The sequence below is a fragment of the Cetorhinus maximus genome, chromosome 5 (assembly GCF_964194155.1).
Source record: "Cetorhinus maximus chromosome 5, sCetMax3.hap1.1, whole genome shotgun sequence".
NCBI classification, from domain to species: domain Eukaryota; kingdom Metazoa; phylum Chordata; class Chondrichthyes; order Lamniformes; family Cetorhinidae; genus Cetorhinus; species Cetorhinus maximus.
In genome coordinates, this window is record NC_135883.1 from 28141839 (window position 1) to 28158019 (window position 16181).

At 39.7% G+C, this 16181-nt stretch overlaps 1 protein-coding gene across 4 annotated transcripts in view; it reads right to left on the reverse strand.

Annotated features, from left to right (window-relative positions):
• Positions 1-1322: 1322 nt before the first annotated feature.
• The window catches only part of LOC144680539 (grainyhead-like protein 1 homolog), a 104490-nt gene continuing 89631 nt past the window's right edge, over positions 1323-16181 (reverse strand). For 3 of the 4 annotated variants that reach the window (XM_078541626.1, XM_078541623.1, XM_078541624.1), the window contains 4 exons: positions 15045-15130; positions 11553-11638; positions 7939-8003; positions 1323-5107 (listed from right to left, as the gene is read on the reverse strand). In XM_078541626.1, the coding sequence (XP_078397752.1) occupies positions 4993-5107; positions 7939-8003; positions 11553-11638; positions 15045-15130 (352 nt within the window). In that variant the 3' untranslated portion in view covers positions 1323-4992. Of the gene's footprint in view, positions 5108-7934; positions 8004-11552; positions 11639-15044; positions 15131-16181 lie in introns of those variants that run through there. The other variant, XM_078541625.1, reaches the window with a different exon arrangement.

Genomic DNA, 16181 nt, shown 5'->3' on the forward strand with positions numbered 1-16181 from the left:
CTGACTTGGAAATATATCACTGCTCCTTCACTATTGCTGGATCAAAATCCTGGAACTCCCTCCCTAACAGCACGGTGGGTGTACCTAAACCACATGGACTCCAGTGGTTCAACAAGGCAGCTTGTTACCATTAACCTTCTCAAGGGCAACTAGGGATGGGCAATATATGCTGGCCCAGCCAGTGAAGCCCACATCCCGTAAATGAATGGAAAAAAAATCAGGGGATATAATCTTTCCCTATTCACCCCATCAGAATCCCAAATAATTTTTAAAACCTAAAAGATTTCCTTTTAACCTTCTCTAGTGGAATTAGTCCCAATGTCTCAAATTTCTCCTCGTAACTATAATTAGCATTATCCTGATGAAGCTACACTTTACACTTCCTATGATTTCAATGTCTTTTCTATAATGGAGTTCCCCAAACTGCACACTGTACTCAAGCTAGGGCCTGGCTATTAATGCGTATAAATTTATCACTTCTTTGCTCTTGTATTCTATGATCCTCTCTTATAAAGCCCAAAGTATTATAAACCTTAATTTACTGGCATTTTCAGGGCATTTCGCATTTGAAACGCTATGGCCAGGCATTTCTTCAGAGTTGCTTGTGCTTTGCTGCTATGACTTCACCAAAGTGTGTTGTGAACTCTATATCAGAAATAAAGATTTAAATTTATATAGTGCCTTTGACAACCTCAGGTCATCCAAAGAACTTTAATGTCAATGAGGCACTTTTGAAGTGGAGTCACTTGATAAAATGTAGGAAGCACAGCAGCCAATTTGCACCCAGCAAGATCTCTCAGGCATAGAACCATAGAAAAGTTACAGCACAGGAGGCCATTTGGCCCATCTTGTGCATGCCAGCCCAAGGACACCTAGGTGCCCTTTCTAATCCCACTTTAATTAGCAATTAAAAACAGCGATGTGATAATGACCAGATCATCTGTTCTGATAAGTTTGCTTATTTATCTACCGTGGGTGCTATTACGTTGTGGGATCCTTCCTAGTACACATTCTTCACAGGATTACTTATGGTCAAAAGAGGAAAAGCTGCCCCAAAATGTCTTATGGCTTTAGGTCTCTTTGAAGACAATGTTTTAAGGATGGATTGTAAATGGTTTCCATTTCATTTCCTGTAGGTTGCTCCCAAGATGTTATGTGCAAGGATGATACAAAGGTGATTTGCAGTATGTCAGCACAAAACTGGCATAATTATGTTGATGATCAGGGACCTATTTCGTTTGACATCACAGAATCATCCACTGTTCACTAGTTTGTATTTAAACCATGTAAAAATCTATCATTAACTGCGTGACTCAGTGTAGAAATGTCCATATAAAATTTATTCCCTTTGGTATACAATAAAGTTTGAATACATATTTTCAAATTCATATCACAAAAAATCAAAAACACTTCAATAATATAATAAAAAGTTGTGAATAAGCCCATTTCCATTTTCTTCTTAAAAAAATTTGGAAAACTATAGGATATTCAGGTGTTAATGATATTCAATTGTAACATGACCTCTTACCAAAAATATACATATAGAGAAGTGTCATTCTTTTTTACATAATTGAATAAAACTGCAATAATTCTTTTCCTTAGCAATTAAAGGCCAGGCCCTTATTTGCCAGACATTGCTCTTCAGTTTTAATTTACTTGTTTCCTTTCGTTTGATTCACACTTTGATGAATGTCAAAGAATGTCTTTTTTGTTAATTCTCTACAACAGAGTGCTAACAAAAACATTTGGTAGTAGGGGAATTCTTTTGCCAAAATATTTCAGTATCCTTCTGCTGTGATCACCAAGATGAGGTTTGATTAGGAATAAATTGTTGCTATAATAATAGTATAGTTTTAAAATAAATCATTTTTATAGGCAGCACAATCATATCTCTACCCATCCAAATTTGTTTTGCCAAAGGGTTTGTCAAAATGTTACGCAATCATAAAAAGAAAAAGCTAAAAGCTACCGCGGATGCTGGAAATCCAAAACAAAAACAGAATTACCTGGAAAAACTCAGCAGGTCTGGCAGCATCGGTGGAGAAGAAATCAGTTAACGTTTCGAGTCTTCATGACCCTTCGGCAGAACTGAGTATAGTTAGGAGAAAGGTGAAATATAAGCTGGTATATAGCTTATATTTCACCTTTCTCCTAACTATACTCAGTTCTGCCGAAGGGTCATGAAGACTCGAAACGTTAACTGATTTCTTCTCCACCGATGTTGCCAGACCTGCAGAGTTTTTCCAGGTAATTCTGTTTTTGTTACGCAATCATGCCTGGCATAGCAATTATTTTTTTCCGTCCAATGTTTTCCTCTTCTAAAAATCAAATATTGGATCTAGGCCAATGAGTAAAGATTGCTACTTTAGCCACGTGGTCACTCTTCCAGGCAATGGAATATCAGCATGACATTTGACCATGGGGACAGTCACAGTTGAACCCATCTCCCCCTACCTAATGCCCATACATGTCCAGCAGGCAGTGCTTTAGCACAATTTCAAATGACAGCTCTGGCTGATTTCTTTCCCTTCTTGAACTATGGGGGCTGCATCCATGTGTCATATCCCTCAATTGTGACTGAAATCAGCTAACTTGGCCCAGACCAGGGATAAAACTTGGGACCATAAGCTGCACCCATTTTTACTATGACTATAACAAGAGTGTGTTGAAAGGGCCACAAATTGGGCCAGGACCTAGAGCCGCTGGAACCTGGTTTTACATCAGGGATTTTCTGTCCAGCCTTTGCAAGATCAGTGAGTGCAGGAATGGAAAAGCCAAGGACCCCCAGTGACGGGAGTTCCGGCATGCCTATCTTTTCAGTCAGCATGAGTATCATCAATGGCAGTGTCAGCCACCAAATATCAGTTGCGGATTCCTTTGGGCGTTTCTGGATGCGTGAAAATACAAGATAATTTGGCCCCAATCCACTAGGGCCAATAGGAGTAATTCTTCTGCTTATTCATGGGGCAGGTGAGATGCAGTAACCAGTGTGACCCTGCCACAGTATGTGGTTTCTTCAGTAAGCAGTCACCCAAAACGTGCCCCTAGGGGCACTGAAATTTTAAAAGCACTAATTATTTATTTAAAATGCGGATTGAGATAAAAGCCATTCAGCGGTGTCCTATAAACAGACTGCGGCAGATGTTTGGATATCTCAGCCATCATGTACAGTTGTGCAACTCTGCCTGTAACATGAGCACAACAAATTTACAATGTGGCGAGAAAAAGATGTGCCATAAAACTGTATTAGCAAGTTTTGAAATTGTTGATAGTTATTGAAATCTTTGGTTCTAGGATTCCAAATCAAATCATCTGCCACAGGCTATTGACATACTGTAACCCTTCAATGCATGCATGCTTCAATTTAGAAGAACAATACAGTTCTTCATATGGCAAGGATGCCGTAAAATATAGTTTATACTTAACTTCTAGTATATTGTGCAAAACTAGTGTTAACAAATTAATGTTAACAGTTCTATAATTACTCCATTATGGGCTAACTTAATTTATGATAAAAGCAAAATGCTGCGGATGCTGGAAATCTGAAATAAAAACAGAAAATGCTGGAAAAACTCATCAGGTCTGGCAACAACTGTAGAGTGAGAAACAGAGTTAACGTTTTGAGTCTGAAGTAGTCATTCAGACTTGAAACGTTAACTCCGTTTCTCTCTCTACACAGGGGCTGCTAGACCTGCTTAGTTTTTCCAGCATTTTCTGTCTTTATTATATTATAACTTTATTTATGATAGCAGTGACCTATTATATTGCTAATCGCTGTCAGAGGGTGAATAGTCAGAGCAGACTACTCGTTTGAAACAAACACTAACCTGACCTCAAATTGGAAGATTACTGGAAAAGAAAACTGCAGGCTTAATGACGATTTACATTTGCCCAGGAAACCCAAAAAAATTAAAATTGGCCTTAACTGTTTTTCTAAAAAAAAATTCCATCGTAAACATTTAGAAACACAGTTGAGGTTTTTCATTAAATAAAATTAAACAATACAGTTTATTTGTAAAACTTAAAGACCCAGACCCTCATCCTTAGTAAACCTTTTTTTTTTGTAAATGACAATGATAAAAGGTAGTACAAAGTTATATATTTCTGTGATAATATATTGCACTTAATATACACAAAAACATGGCTTGAATTCTATGGCTTTTTTTTTTAAGCCATTCACTGCATTTTCCTGTAGTCAAGGCAGTCCAACACCTATGGAAAGGAGTCTTACCACCATTTGTGTGAAAGTGAAACAAAGAACATTCTTCAAGTGCTCTGTCTCAAATGTTAACTCCTGCAGCTGATTAAGTTATAAAATGTAACATTTAAATTTCTAAAATCTGAACTTAAGACATGAATTGAGACAAAACAGTATTTACCTTCCATAATAAAAATATAAGATACTCAATTACTGAGGCATCTTTTACAAGGCGGTAACACACCAAGGCGTTCAATTGTCATCATCTGAACCGCAAGATGCGCTCCATCTTTGAAAGACACTGCTATGCACTTTTTATTCTATATATAATATATACAAATCTAACAAGGGCACTGGTTTTTATTGCAAATGTTCTTTGGTTAACATATATCGAGATACTTTATGCATTTTGTTTTAGGTTTTGTTTACATCAATGTATCATTCACCACATCAGTGGTGAAGAATTTAATTGAGGAATAGAGAATGAATAGAAAAAGGACTGGAGGAAATATGGTGGAAGCCCAAGGGTCATTGTACGGGGGCAATTAGCTGTTACTTTATTGTGATGGCTTACCTTAAGGTGATTATGATTACAAATAACGCTTGCTGGGGTATTACACACTTTCACTTTGGAGGTTGGTATCGACTTACATGGTATGTCTGGTATATATCACATTTTCACGTTGCACATTTTCCCTCTATTCCTCTGTTCTCACATTGTACATGTGGCATTAGCCTGACCAATAAATGCATAAGACAGAATGAGCTATAAAATAACTACTAGTCAATTCTCTTCATATTTCAGCAAGAGTGAGCTTGTAGGATCCTGCAATTTCGTCGATGCTTAGTTGGAATGTGTCTTCATTAGAATAGTGCTTCACTATATTATCGTCCATATTCACCAAGATGCTAGCAACAGAATGAGAGCATGTCAATATATGCCTTTTCATGTTTAAAAAAGCTGATACATTCTTATGCTACTTTAACACTTTCAGATTTTAAATGGCAATATGATCAGAAAGGTCCCAGATGCTTTACTGCAGGACCACTAAGGTGGAAAAGAGAGCTAGATGAATTCATTTGTATCAAGTGACACCAAGCATGGGCTTTGAAAGCTAGAAGAATGTTAGAAGGAGGAAGGACTAAAAGGAGGCAAAACATTCCACACTTGAGGAAGAATGAATTACTATGTGATGAATCTTCATTTAAACACAGCAGGTATGCATAAAGGAGGAAGTAGGGTCAGACAGTGTAATCACAAAAATTTGTAGAGGCAACTTAAGAAGTGCATTGACCAAAGTGACATCAACAAAATATGCAGAGGATGCACCAAGTATACAAAATAGATTTTTAAAGAACCAGATTCGATCCCTGGGGAGGTTAAAAGCAGATTGACATTGTTGGTCTAGGACTGCGGAAATAAAGCAAAGCAGTTTTATTGATAAGGCAGAAAACATCTTAAAATCCTCCATGCACATTAAAGGGAAGGCAAGCGAAAAGTAATGGAACAATAAAAACTAAACAATTAAAGTTTTCAAGACTGAGATCAGCAAATTTTTGTTAGGTGAGGGTATTAAAGGACCCTTCATCAAAGGCGAGGAGGTGTCAGCTGTGGCTCAGTTCATAGCACCCTCGCCTTTGAATCAGAGGGTTGTGGGTTCATGGCCCACTCCTGAAACCTAGAACTGTGATTGTACTCGAAAGAGTTGCAATCTGTTACTGTTGATAACTCGAAAGAGTTTCATCAAAGGCGAGTAAATGGAGTTGAGGCACAAATCAACCTAATTAAATGGGTGAAGAAGTTTGAGGGGCTGAATGACCTACACCTGTGCCTAAATTGGATGTAAATAAAAGTCATCACCAATAACTTGCATTCAGAACATCTTTAAAGCAGAAAACCCCCAAAGGTCCATTAGAAGAGGTGGAAAAAAAGAATGGCTGTTAAGCTATGGTGGGTCAGAGTAGGAAGTGACTGAAAGCTTTAAAGACATAATTTAAGATTTAAAGACATAGATTTTAGGCTATTAAAGGTGGGAAAAAAAGGCTGGCGGGATTATGGGTGTGAATTTGGGACAGAACAGCCCTGGTAGCTGAAGCCTTTGGCCTTGATGGCATGAAGGGAAGAGGGCAGTATAAAATAGGATTCAACTGGAGGACTGAAGGATGCAAATATTTTAAAGGCAATGCTTTAAGCCATTGTGACACATCAGCAAAGTCAGGGAGGATGGATGAGTGGAATTTAAAGCAGGACAGGTGAGTTTTTAAGAGCTTATGTAAAGTGAAGGATGAGGGGACAGCAAGAACGGTATTTCAGAAATTGAGTTTATAGATGAAAAAAATGTGGTTAAGAGTTTCAGTGTGGTGAGGGTGAAGCCAGGTAGTGTTGCAGAGATGGAAGTCAGTAGTCATGATCATGAATTAGGGCTTGTAACTCAAGTGTGATTGAAACAGGATGTTAAGGTTTCATACAGCATGAGTGAGTGACTGGGGAGGGGAATGGAGTCAATGGAATGGAATTAATGGAAGAAGTGCAGAGTTGATGGTGGGGGCTAAAAACAATGGTTTTGCTCTTGGTGTTCAGTTGGAAGAAGTTTTGACTCATCAGACAACACAGATATGTTTTGAGGTGAAGGAAATCAGTGGTGAGGAAGAGCTGAGCGTCAACAACATAATCTCTGTTCACGGATATCACCAAGAACCACCACATGGATGAAAAAAAGGGTCAGATACTTGGGGGGATCTTCAAAAGGTGGCTATGCAGAGGCTGAAATAAATTCCATTACTGGAGATTCCCCAGCTTCATTGAGACAGGAGGAGCAAAACTACATGGGAAACCTCATGGACCAGGATAACAGGAGAAGTAATGGAATAGAACATTGTGGGCATCCACAACACATACAGCGGATTCCAGTTGTAACTTCGACCAGAGTTGTCCTAGGGCTATGAGCACAGGCAAAAACTGAATTAGAAGAATTTGTACAAGAATTTGAGAGAGAGGTGGGGATGGAACTGGAAAGTGTTGAAATGTTCAAGGACCTTATGGATGTGAGGGAAGTTAGGGATTGAACTGTTGTTGAGGAGCACAGATGATTCACAGAGGGCTTCTAAAGAGAGGGAAGGGACAGAGTTAACACCTGAGAAAAAGGGTGCTATTAATAATGTCAGCAGAGATGGGAGCCATTAAAGCTAAATTGATTGATCAGGAGTTGGGGTGAGGAGAGAATCCAGGAAAGAAGCATGCATTTCATAGAAGAGGTGACTTGGAGAACATAGACAGAGGGAGATTGGCTCAACAACAGGGCAGGAACAAGAGAAGCTAAGCAATGTTAGGAGTGGTGAGGCAGGAGGATAGAAGAATTTGAGACAATCTGCAGTGTTGCCTTTATGTTAGAAAGATCCACAAGCATTTCATATTTGGAGGTGAAGGTAAAAGTAGTGGGGTTTGGTGAGGCAGTTCATCATGGAGAAAAGGAGCACTAGGTTGTCTCCTCCCCTCCAGGACAACCCTGGAGTAACAGCATTTGGTGATAAGGGAGGAATTGTAGTTTTTAACATGGTCAAGCCTAAGAATGAAGGTCTAGGCAAACTTGTATTAGGTGCAATCAAGTGTGCAGCTCTCTGATTCAACAGATTGAGAATGGAAGCTGTAATAGGGAAAAGCAGATATATTTGTTATTAACTTATTACAGGATGACTTTCGCCATATCATCAATGCCAACTGCAAGTTAGTATTTACTCACCCCTTCTTGCATTTCTTGTAGACTTTTACAATTTTCTCAAGGGGTACTTCATATTTTTCTGAAATCTAGAATAACAGACCAAAAAATCAAGGCGTTCGTTCTTTTTAAAACAAATTGTGATTTCATAGAATTATATCTATCCAATCCAATGTGTCTGTACTCACTCTCTGAAAGAACTAATTAGTTTGACTCCAGTGTTCCGTCTAAGCTGCGTGCCTGCGCAGAATTCCGTCAAGTCCACGCACCTAATTATTACAACCGTGCACATCCTGATGGTTAAATGAGGTTTACTACCACCCTAGCCCATGAGCAAAGAACTGGTAGACTCCCCCGACAGGAAATTAACAGACGAGAGCCAAGCCTAACATGATTAATCAGGTGGAATTAACAGCTGAAATTCACTTGTGTCAGCTTCGGGCTTCACTCACCACTTGTCTTTCCTGTGGCCCCTTCCGCTCACGGTCTCTCCTGCTCACTGCTTCTCTCCCCGACCCCACCTCTTGCATCCTCATTCACTTACTCCATCTCTCCATCACTCTCCTGAGCCCTCGCTTACAGCAAGGGTTCAGGCGAGGGAGGGGTGGTGGTGAGCGGGTGGGGCAGCAGGAGGACTGGCGAGCAGTAGCGTTGAGGAGGGTGACAGCGAGCATGAGAGTCGGCAGCAAGTGTAAGGATCGGGGAGGGCAGCGGCAGAGGCAAGCAGGAAGATCAGGAAGGGAAGCGGCGAGCAGGAGGGTCAGGGACGGAAGTAACGAGTGGGAGGAAGGTGGCGAACGGGAGATCGGGGAAAGAAGTGGCGAGTGGCGGCTAGCCGGGAGAGGCAGGAAACAGCGAGCAGCAAGTAAGCTGAAAGAGTTATTAAGAGATAGTAAGAGGATTTTTGGGCCAGGTGATACCACTGATCTGGTCATTCTGCTGCAGCTGCTTTGATAGAATCATTAAAGATAAATTCCAAAGACATTTGACATTTTAAAACCACAAGGGCATTTCTAGGGAGCGTGTGAAAAGTTTTGGATTCCCAGCCCAGATACCCAAATAATAATGCAAAGGTTCTTGTGACATTATCTCATGGGACATGTTAAATTGTGTATACTTCCAAATGCCACCTCTCCCCAGTTCAATTCACTTCTGTATACATTGAGAGAGACAATTTACTTTAAAAATGGTGAATCAGTTTATTACTCCACAATTCACAGATTTTTAAATCTAAAAAATTCTGTTGGTGGAATAAATGGTACCACTTCCCCAAAGACTCTCTCAACAATCATTCTCCCTCCTGAAATTCCATTCTCTCTTCAGCACAACACTCTATTCCCCAGTTCCCAGCTGTAGTTTCCCCCTTTCAATTTACAGGGACACCGTCTCTCTGACCTTCACCTTCCAGTTCATAAGAGCCGACCTCCCTCCAAATTCAGGCAAACACTTTACCTCTGCCCAATTATGTTTGTTGACGTGAAGAAATCACCGAGCTATTTTCCTTACTATTCATAGCAGTTTTAAGTAAAGAAAACACTCAATAAGCTGAAAAAATAAAAGTTGCATTATCCACATTTTCTATCAATTCAAAAGGCACACCCTCCTCAGCTCTCCCCATTTTGGGCTTGCCAAATTGAAACAAAAGATCCATGTCTTGAGCCATCGCTACCAAATTCAACTTTTTGTCTGTTAAATGACTAAAATGCAAGTTACAATATAAAACTCATGTATGGTGGTGGTATTATGGTACCGAAACTAAAACTGAGAGGCCTTGAGTTCAAATGCCACCGTGGTATCTTTAAAATTGAATTCAGTAAATCTGGTCATTTGTGGACTAGCATGTAACTATGTCAACGGCTGGGGTGGCTTTCTTTCTTCTTCCATACCTATGGTAACTTCTTAAAAATATATATTAGATATGGGTTTTTTCGTTTCTACTGGTGGCACACATCACCTTGATACTGGTGCACATAATAAAATTCATTCCATGTATGGATGGAAAAAAAAATTAGAGGGAACATTGCTCACTCCCCTGCTCTTTCCTCATAGCCCTGCAAAATTTTCCTTTCCAAGTATCTATACAACTGCGTTATACTACAGATTGCTCCCCTTTTATGCAGCACATCCTGGGTCATAACAACCCACTATGTAAAGATTATGCTCATCATCTCCACCTGGCTCTTTTGCCAATTATCTTAAATTCGTGCACTCTGGTTACTGACCCTCCTGCAAGTAGAAACTGTTTCTCCTTCTCTACTCTATCAAAATTCCTCATAATTTTGAACACCTTTATTAAATCTCTCAATTTTCTCTGCGCTAAGCAGAATAATCTCAATTGCTCCAGTCTTTCCATATAACCGAAGTCCCTCATCCCTGGCGCCATCATCTCTTGCACTCTCTTCAAGATCCTTCCTGCCACCTTACAAGATTTCTGTCTGTGAACTCCCAGATAACTGCACTTGCACCCTTTTAAAACTGTACCGTTTAACTTCGCCTCCCTCCATTCTTCCTACAAAATGTATCAGTTCATACTTCTCTGCATTAAATTTCATCTGCCATGCATCTGCCCATTTCTCCAATCTGTTCTCCTAAAGTCTGCTACTTTCATTTTCACTGTTTACTACATTTCCAAGGTTTGTTCATTGGCAAATGTTGAAATAATGCTCCCTGTACTCATGCCTCGGTCTTTAGTATATACACAGATAAATATTTATAGTCATGTGGTAGTACAGAACTTGAGTATTGCTGTAAAGAGAGACATGGTGAAGCTTTTCATCTTGCACTCATCAGGACACTTCGCAAATCTACCAATATAAGGGGGGGGAAACAATAATTTATGCTATATGTGAAGAGTGCCGATTAGTTGGCAAGTGGACTCTGATGGGTAGCGGCGTCGCCATGGAGAATGCACCAATGTTGGTGACTGACAGTTAACTGCCAAACATTGTTTGAAATTTAAACCAGGCAGCTTGATCCTGATTGATGAAGGCATTACACTGAGAAATGCGTCAGCGAATGGCTGTCACTTATTTCATTTAGCTGAAATAGGCACAATGTGTGTACTTGTTCCTTCTGTGTCCAAAGGGCAGGGCCCTTTGTATTAATAGATGTAGCATCCAGTACACGGAACTGCGAACACGACTGACAATCTTAAATTGGTTGTCAGCATAATTCTTAGCACACTGAGGATTATTTAGCAAATATTGTCCAATCGCAGAATCACATCTAACGTTAGACGCTGTGTTTTGAGTTTTGCAAGCATGGGCTGGTTGGGTACGGTCTGAACCTTCCCTGTTGTGAACAGCAGCTGGGACATGCTGTTTGCTATGAATCGCCAGTCTTTGGGACCTAAATATTTAGAGAGAGGAATTCCCATAGCATTCCCCCGCCCACCCCCAACATCTCCATGTGGTTAGTTCAGAAGTAGAAGGAGGACCTGAACTTAGCCAGGATGGGAATAAGTGCGTTGTACTATTTATGTTTTTAAAAAACTTTTCTGTGGACACTGCAAGCAATGCAGCATCACCTGGTACCAAAGAGCTGCAAAGCATTCCTCTAGGAGAAACATTCACATTCAGACCTGTATTTACTGTAAGTGAAGTAAATCAGGAGAAATAAGAGGAAGTTCCTTTACTTACCGCCTCCATTAGGCCTTTCAGAGAAGGAGCTTTCAACATTAGTGCATCAAAGACTTCTTCACATTCCTTCCTGACGTAAAGCAAAACTGAAAACAGACAGTAAGAGTATGAATATAAAATTAAAACATATAGAACTTCCAGACATTTGTGATGCCTTCTCTGGCACTGTTAACTAAAGCTCGATAGCTAGATGCAACATAGTCTTTATTTTATTTTTTTTTGAAGAGTTTGGGATTGAAGAGGGCTCACGCTTGCTAAAAGTACCAGGATTTTATGATATCCTTAACGTAAGATGCAAGCAGCGAGTAACTTGTTACCACTGATGTCACAGGTGGGACTTTGACAGAGCCCGAGTAGATGTTCTACATCAATAGGAAACTAGTGTTAACCTGACTGACTAAATATTTGAAAATCAGCATTCAAACTGAAGGAAGGTCACACAGTTTGGAACTTGCCGCTATCCAATTTTCTGGGCCAGTGCTGGATCTAGTCTGCATACCAGTGGTTGTAAATATAATGCTTGTGAACAAAGTTTGGGTTTAGATACATAGTTAGAAAAGTACGCCGCACCCAGTGCCAAATGCTCTTTGCTTACCATTGTGCTGCCAGCTAATATCCAACAAATAACAGTCATTATATGGAGGGAGCTTGGTTCTACTTCCACATGGTGCATGAACTTTTTCAAGTCCAGAACTGCTCCATGTGACAGGCTGGAAAGCACTTATGGGATAATGTGTCATTTAAACACTCATCACTCATCTGTGGTATAATACTGAACAAACTACCCTGTACAAAATGTACAACCTCCCAGGTAAAAGCAAAGTTGCTCCCAAAATATTTTACAAAATCTGGGCCCAGCTTTCTGACAGATTCTCTTAAATTTTTCTGAACATCTACTTCAAAGTAATTTAAAAAAATAAAATAAAATAAAATGAAAAGGTGGATCATTTTTCAAGGTTAAATAGAAAATCCAATAATAATGTCGCTTGATCTAGTCTTCCATTTCTCAAATTTTTGTATGCTTTATATTTTAGATAGGTAGCCTGGCTGGACATGGTACTCATGGGGTGACCTCTTATTTCACATCATTATCACTTCGGCAACACTGGACACCATGAATAGAAACTTTCTGAACAGGTGCCCAACTTTGGAAGGTGGGACATGTTGTAAAGGTTGTTTGACGTTTCACAGAGAGGTTTGGAGGCTTGTATGGTTAAAACGTAAACAGTTTGTTAACCCATAACTATATACATATCCAAGTTTTTGCCATGCATGAGTGCTGCCTCCACGCAAACTCCTTCCAGACTCTCCTCTGCAGTCTATTATATTATCATGTGACTCTCTACATCATTGTGTAGGTGGTACTGTTCTTCAGTCCCATATTAACCCTTACTCTGCCGAACACCCTTATATTACAGGACAGCGCAGAGATTTAATTGAGCCAACACAATGACATTAATCAATATCAACACCATGGAATGGTTGTTTCACCATGGAATTACAGGTTTTGCCATTTTCTTAACTTCCGGAATATCTAAAAATAATCTTCAAGATTGCTTACTGTTTCAAGCATTTGTCTCTTGCAGCAGAAAGCATTCCATTCTCACCACCCCCTACCCAAACAACACCTTCCCCCACTCACCTGAAACAGCAAGCTCTCAAGTGCAGGTGTGAATACCTCCAGGAGCCTGCAAATGGATCTGGCCCAGGAAATTCACCAGTCTATCTCATCAGACTTCCAGCACTGAGCCTCCATAAAGTAATTGTCTAGCCATCAAGTTTTAGGTGCCTAAAAGTTGCTGTTAGTGTCCAGATATTTTAATTTAACGGTGCAAGGAATTCAGGAGTGCCACATTTCCCCAAGGATTTAAGCTGCGTACAAAATGTGTACAAACATGTATAACTTTAACCAAATTCTTGCTTAGGCAGAGTTGATATTAACTGCATTGTTCTGACCACCCATATTTAAGCTCCTAGGATAAAAAGGGGGGGGGGGGGGCTCAAAAAGCCAAATAAAATGAAGAGAACTAAGCTGAAATAAAAGGGAGATTGGACTATATGAAAGTAATGCAAGCAAATAAAACTTAAATGTGAGGAAAAGCTGTAGAGGTTTTGCAAAATGAAGTGAAGGATTAAGGGATATCTTAATCGCCAGTGCTAGTCACTCATTAATGTGTTAATGGGATTGTCCATACTCAGATCAAGTTGTACTGCCACGGGTGGTACTGCCATTAGACAATAGCCATTATGGATGATATTCACAAAATTACTTTTGTTCTTTATCTGGGAATCCAAGAACAAGCAACAATCATCTACTCAATAGAACAAATAGTATTTTAAGTAATTAAGACAGTAAGAAATCCTGACTGAATACGACCACATGCATTCCTACACAGAAGAGACTCTTTGATGTTACTACTTTTTCCTCTTATCTAAATCTTCTCCCCCTTCACCACATTGGATCTGAATCCTCTCCCTGTCACTAAACTGGGCTTCTTGTAGCATAATAATGTAACAGCCATTCTGCATGCAATTTATTTCAATCAAATGATCTATCTCCTTCATTGAAGGAAATTTAATGTAAGTGCTGCTTACTTCAGCCAATTGAATTTCCTCACCCATGGGAAATTATCTAATAGATTTCAACTCTTTCACTTCACAAATCAATTAAATCATATTCTATCCACCTATTTGTGGCACCCTTGAATAATTTATTAATATGAATAGAAAGCTTCTGGAAAGAGATATCAGAAAAGGATTGGTGCTATAAGCCTTGTGGCAATGGTTAGAGTGCCAGTGAGGAAACACTCAACCCCCCCTCCCCCACCCCCCCCACCCCACCCTCAACCTGGATTGCAACCCCAGGAATCTCAGCAAGGCTCTCGTAGCAGCTTGATTGCGTCATTATCCCTTGTTTCTACTGCATTTGGAGTTAAAAGTGTGTCTAGACTTTGCCCGCCTACAATAGGTGAGAAAGGTGTACAACGTGTTCCAACAAGACAAATCCTCCCGTTGCATTTCAAAGTAAACAACATAATAAAATGTGAAACATGCAGCTGCCGATTTTGGCGTGAAGAGAAAGGGGGATTTCGCAAAAGGTAAAAATCAGAAGAATGGTGTGTTTAGGAAGTGGGTGTCAGGCAGGAGGGAGTTACAGTCATAAGTAGTAGTAATGTTATGAAGGGATTTCAACATGTGGATAATGATTTTAAATCTGAAGCACTAGGGGACCAGGAGACACTGCTATCACACAGTATCACGTCAAGCCTATACAAGGTTTTCTTTAAAAAGCATGAAATAGAACAACTTACATCCCTAACCAAAATAGATCACTTATTGGTGGAAGCCACTCTCATCTTCCCAAAAACCATTTTTAGTTCACAAAGTTGGTATAGTTTTCACTTCCACTACATCCCAATAATATTTTTGATGGAATAATGGAGCTAGTCTCTCAATAGTGCTCCATATCTCCAGGCTACCAGAAATATTTACCTTTATTTGGTTCTTCTATCCTGAGGATCTTATTGGGCGAACCAAAATCTTCATCAGGCAGGTATGGCACCCTTTTCAGCCCTGACCTGAAACATTAATTGCATGTACTGTTCAGAAGTCCAGTGGTAAATTGTTACTCATCAGGAATTCAATTTTCCAAAAATGGTTTTTCCTACATTTTTCCCGTATGGGTAGTCCAAGTTGCAATTTTCATAGTTCACAATGTATAAAAAGATTGTTGAAATAAGTGAAATTTGCAGATTTGCTGAAAATTGATTACAAACAGGATATGTATATGCACAGGCATAAGGGGCACTCAAAAAGATTGAGACCGATATTACTTGGTACAGTAAACAGTAACGTATGGCGATAGCTCAAGGGGATACATGTTTGGTAGACTAGCCTTTCAAATGCTAACAAAAGTCCAAGTTGGCCTGGACCAACCTGAGACTTTAATTCAAAATGCATGTCTTTTTGATGCTCTGACTCATCTTGTACCCTCAGTTCAGCTTTACTTCTGAATTGAGGACTTAAAATACAATCAAAACTACCTTGCTCCTTCATAAACTGTTCTTTCCTGTTCACCTTTAGCCATTACATGAGGACCCAGCTAACAATGAGAAGCAAAAAGAGGATAAACTGCTCGGCAGAGGTAGGTGTTGGCAACATTGGTGGAGAAGACATGACAAACTATGAGGTGCTAGGTACACCTAGTGGGTAGAAAACTACCATTACTCCAAGAATAACAGCTGCTTTCGTCTGGCCACCTCTGGTCACCAGTAATAGTACCGTATAGAGAGACAATGGGTTTGGGCAGATAGGATAGCCCCTCCTGTCTAAGTGATAACTCCTTATTTATAGAGCTAGAAAGTGGTGAAAAGTTATAAACTTGGCAATTTTAATGTTAAAGCCTAGTGGAAAAATGTTTGTGCCAGTTACTATCAGCAGCTATATCTAGCCCATTGTATAGTGAAGTAAGTGTGTATCTACTGCAGAGTGAGCGCATGTCCACTAAAGACTGAGGTTAGTCCTCATGATGGTAGGGAAATATTAATGAGAAACATGTTATGTGCTTTATCTTTTCAAATGGTATCCTATAAAAGCAACTCGAATTTAAAATGACAGCATCACAAAGTA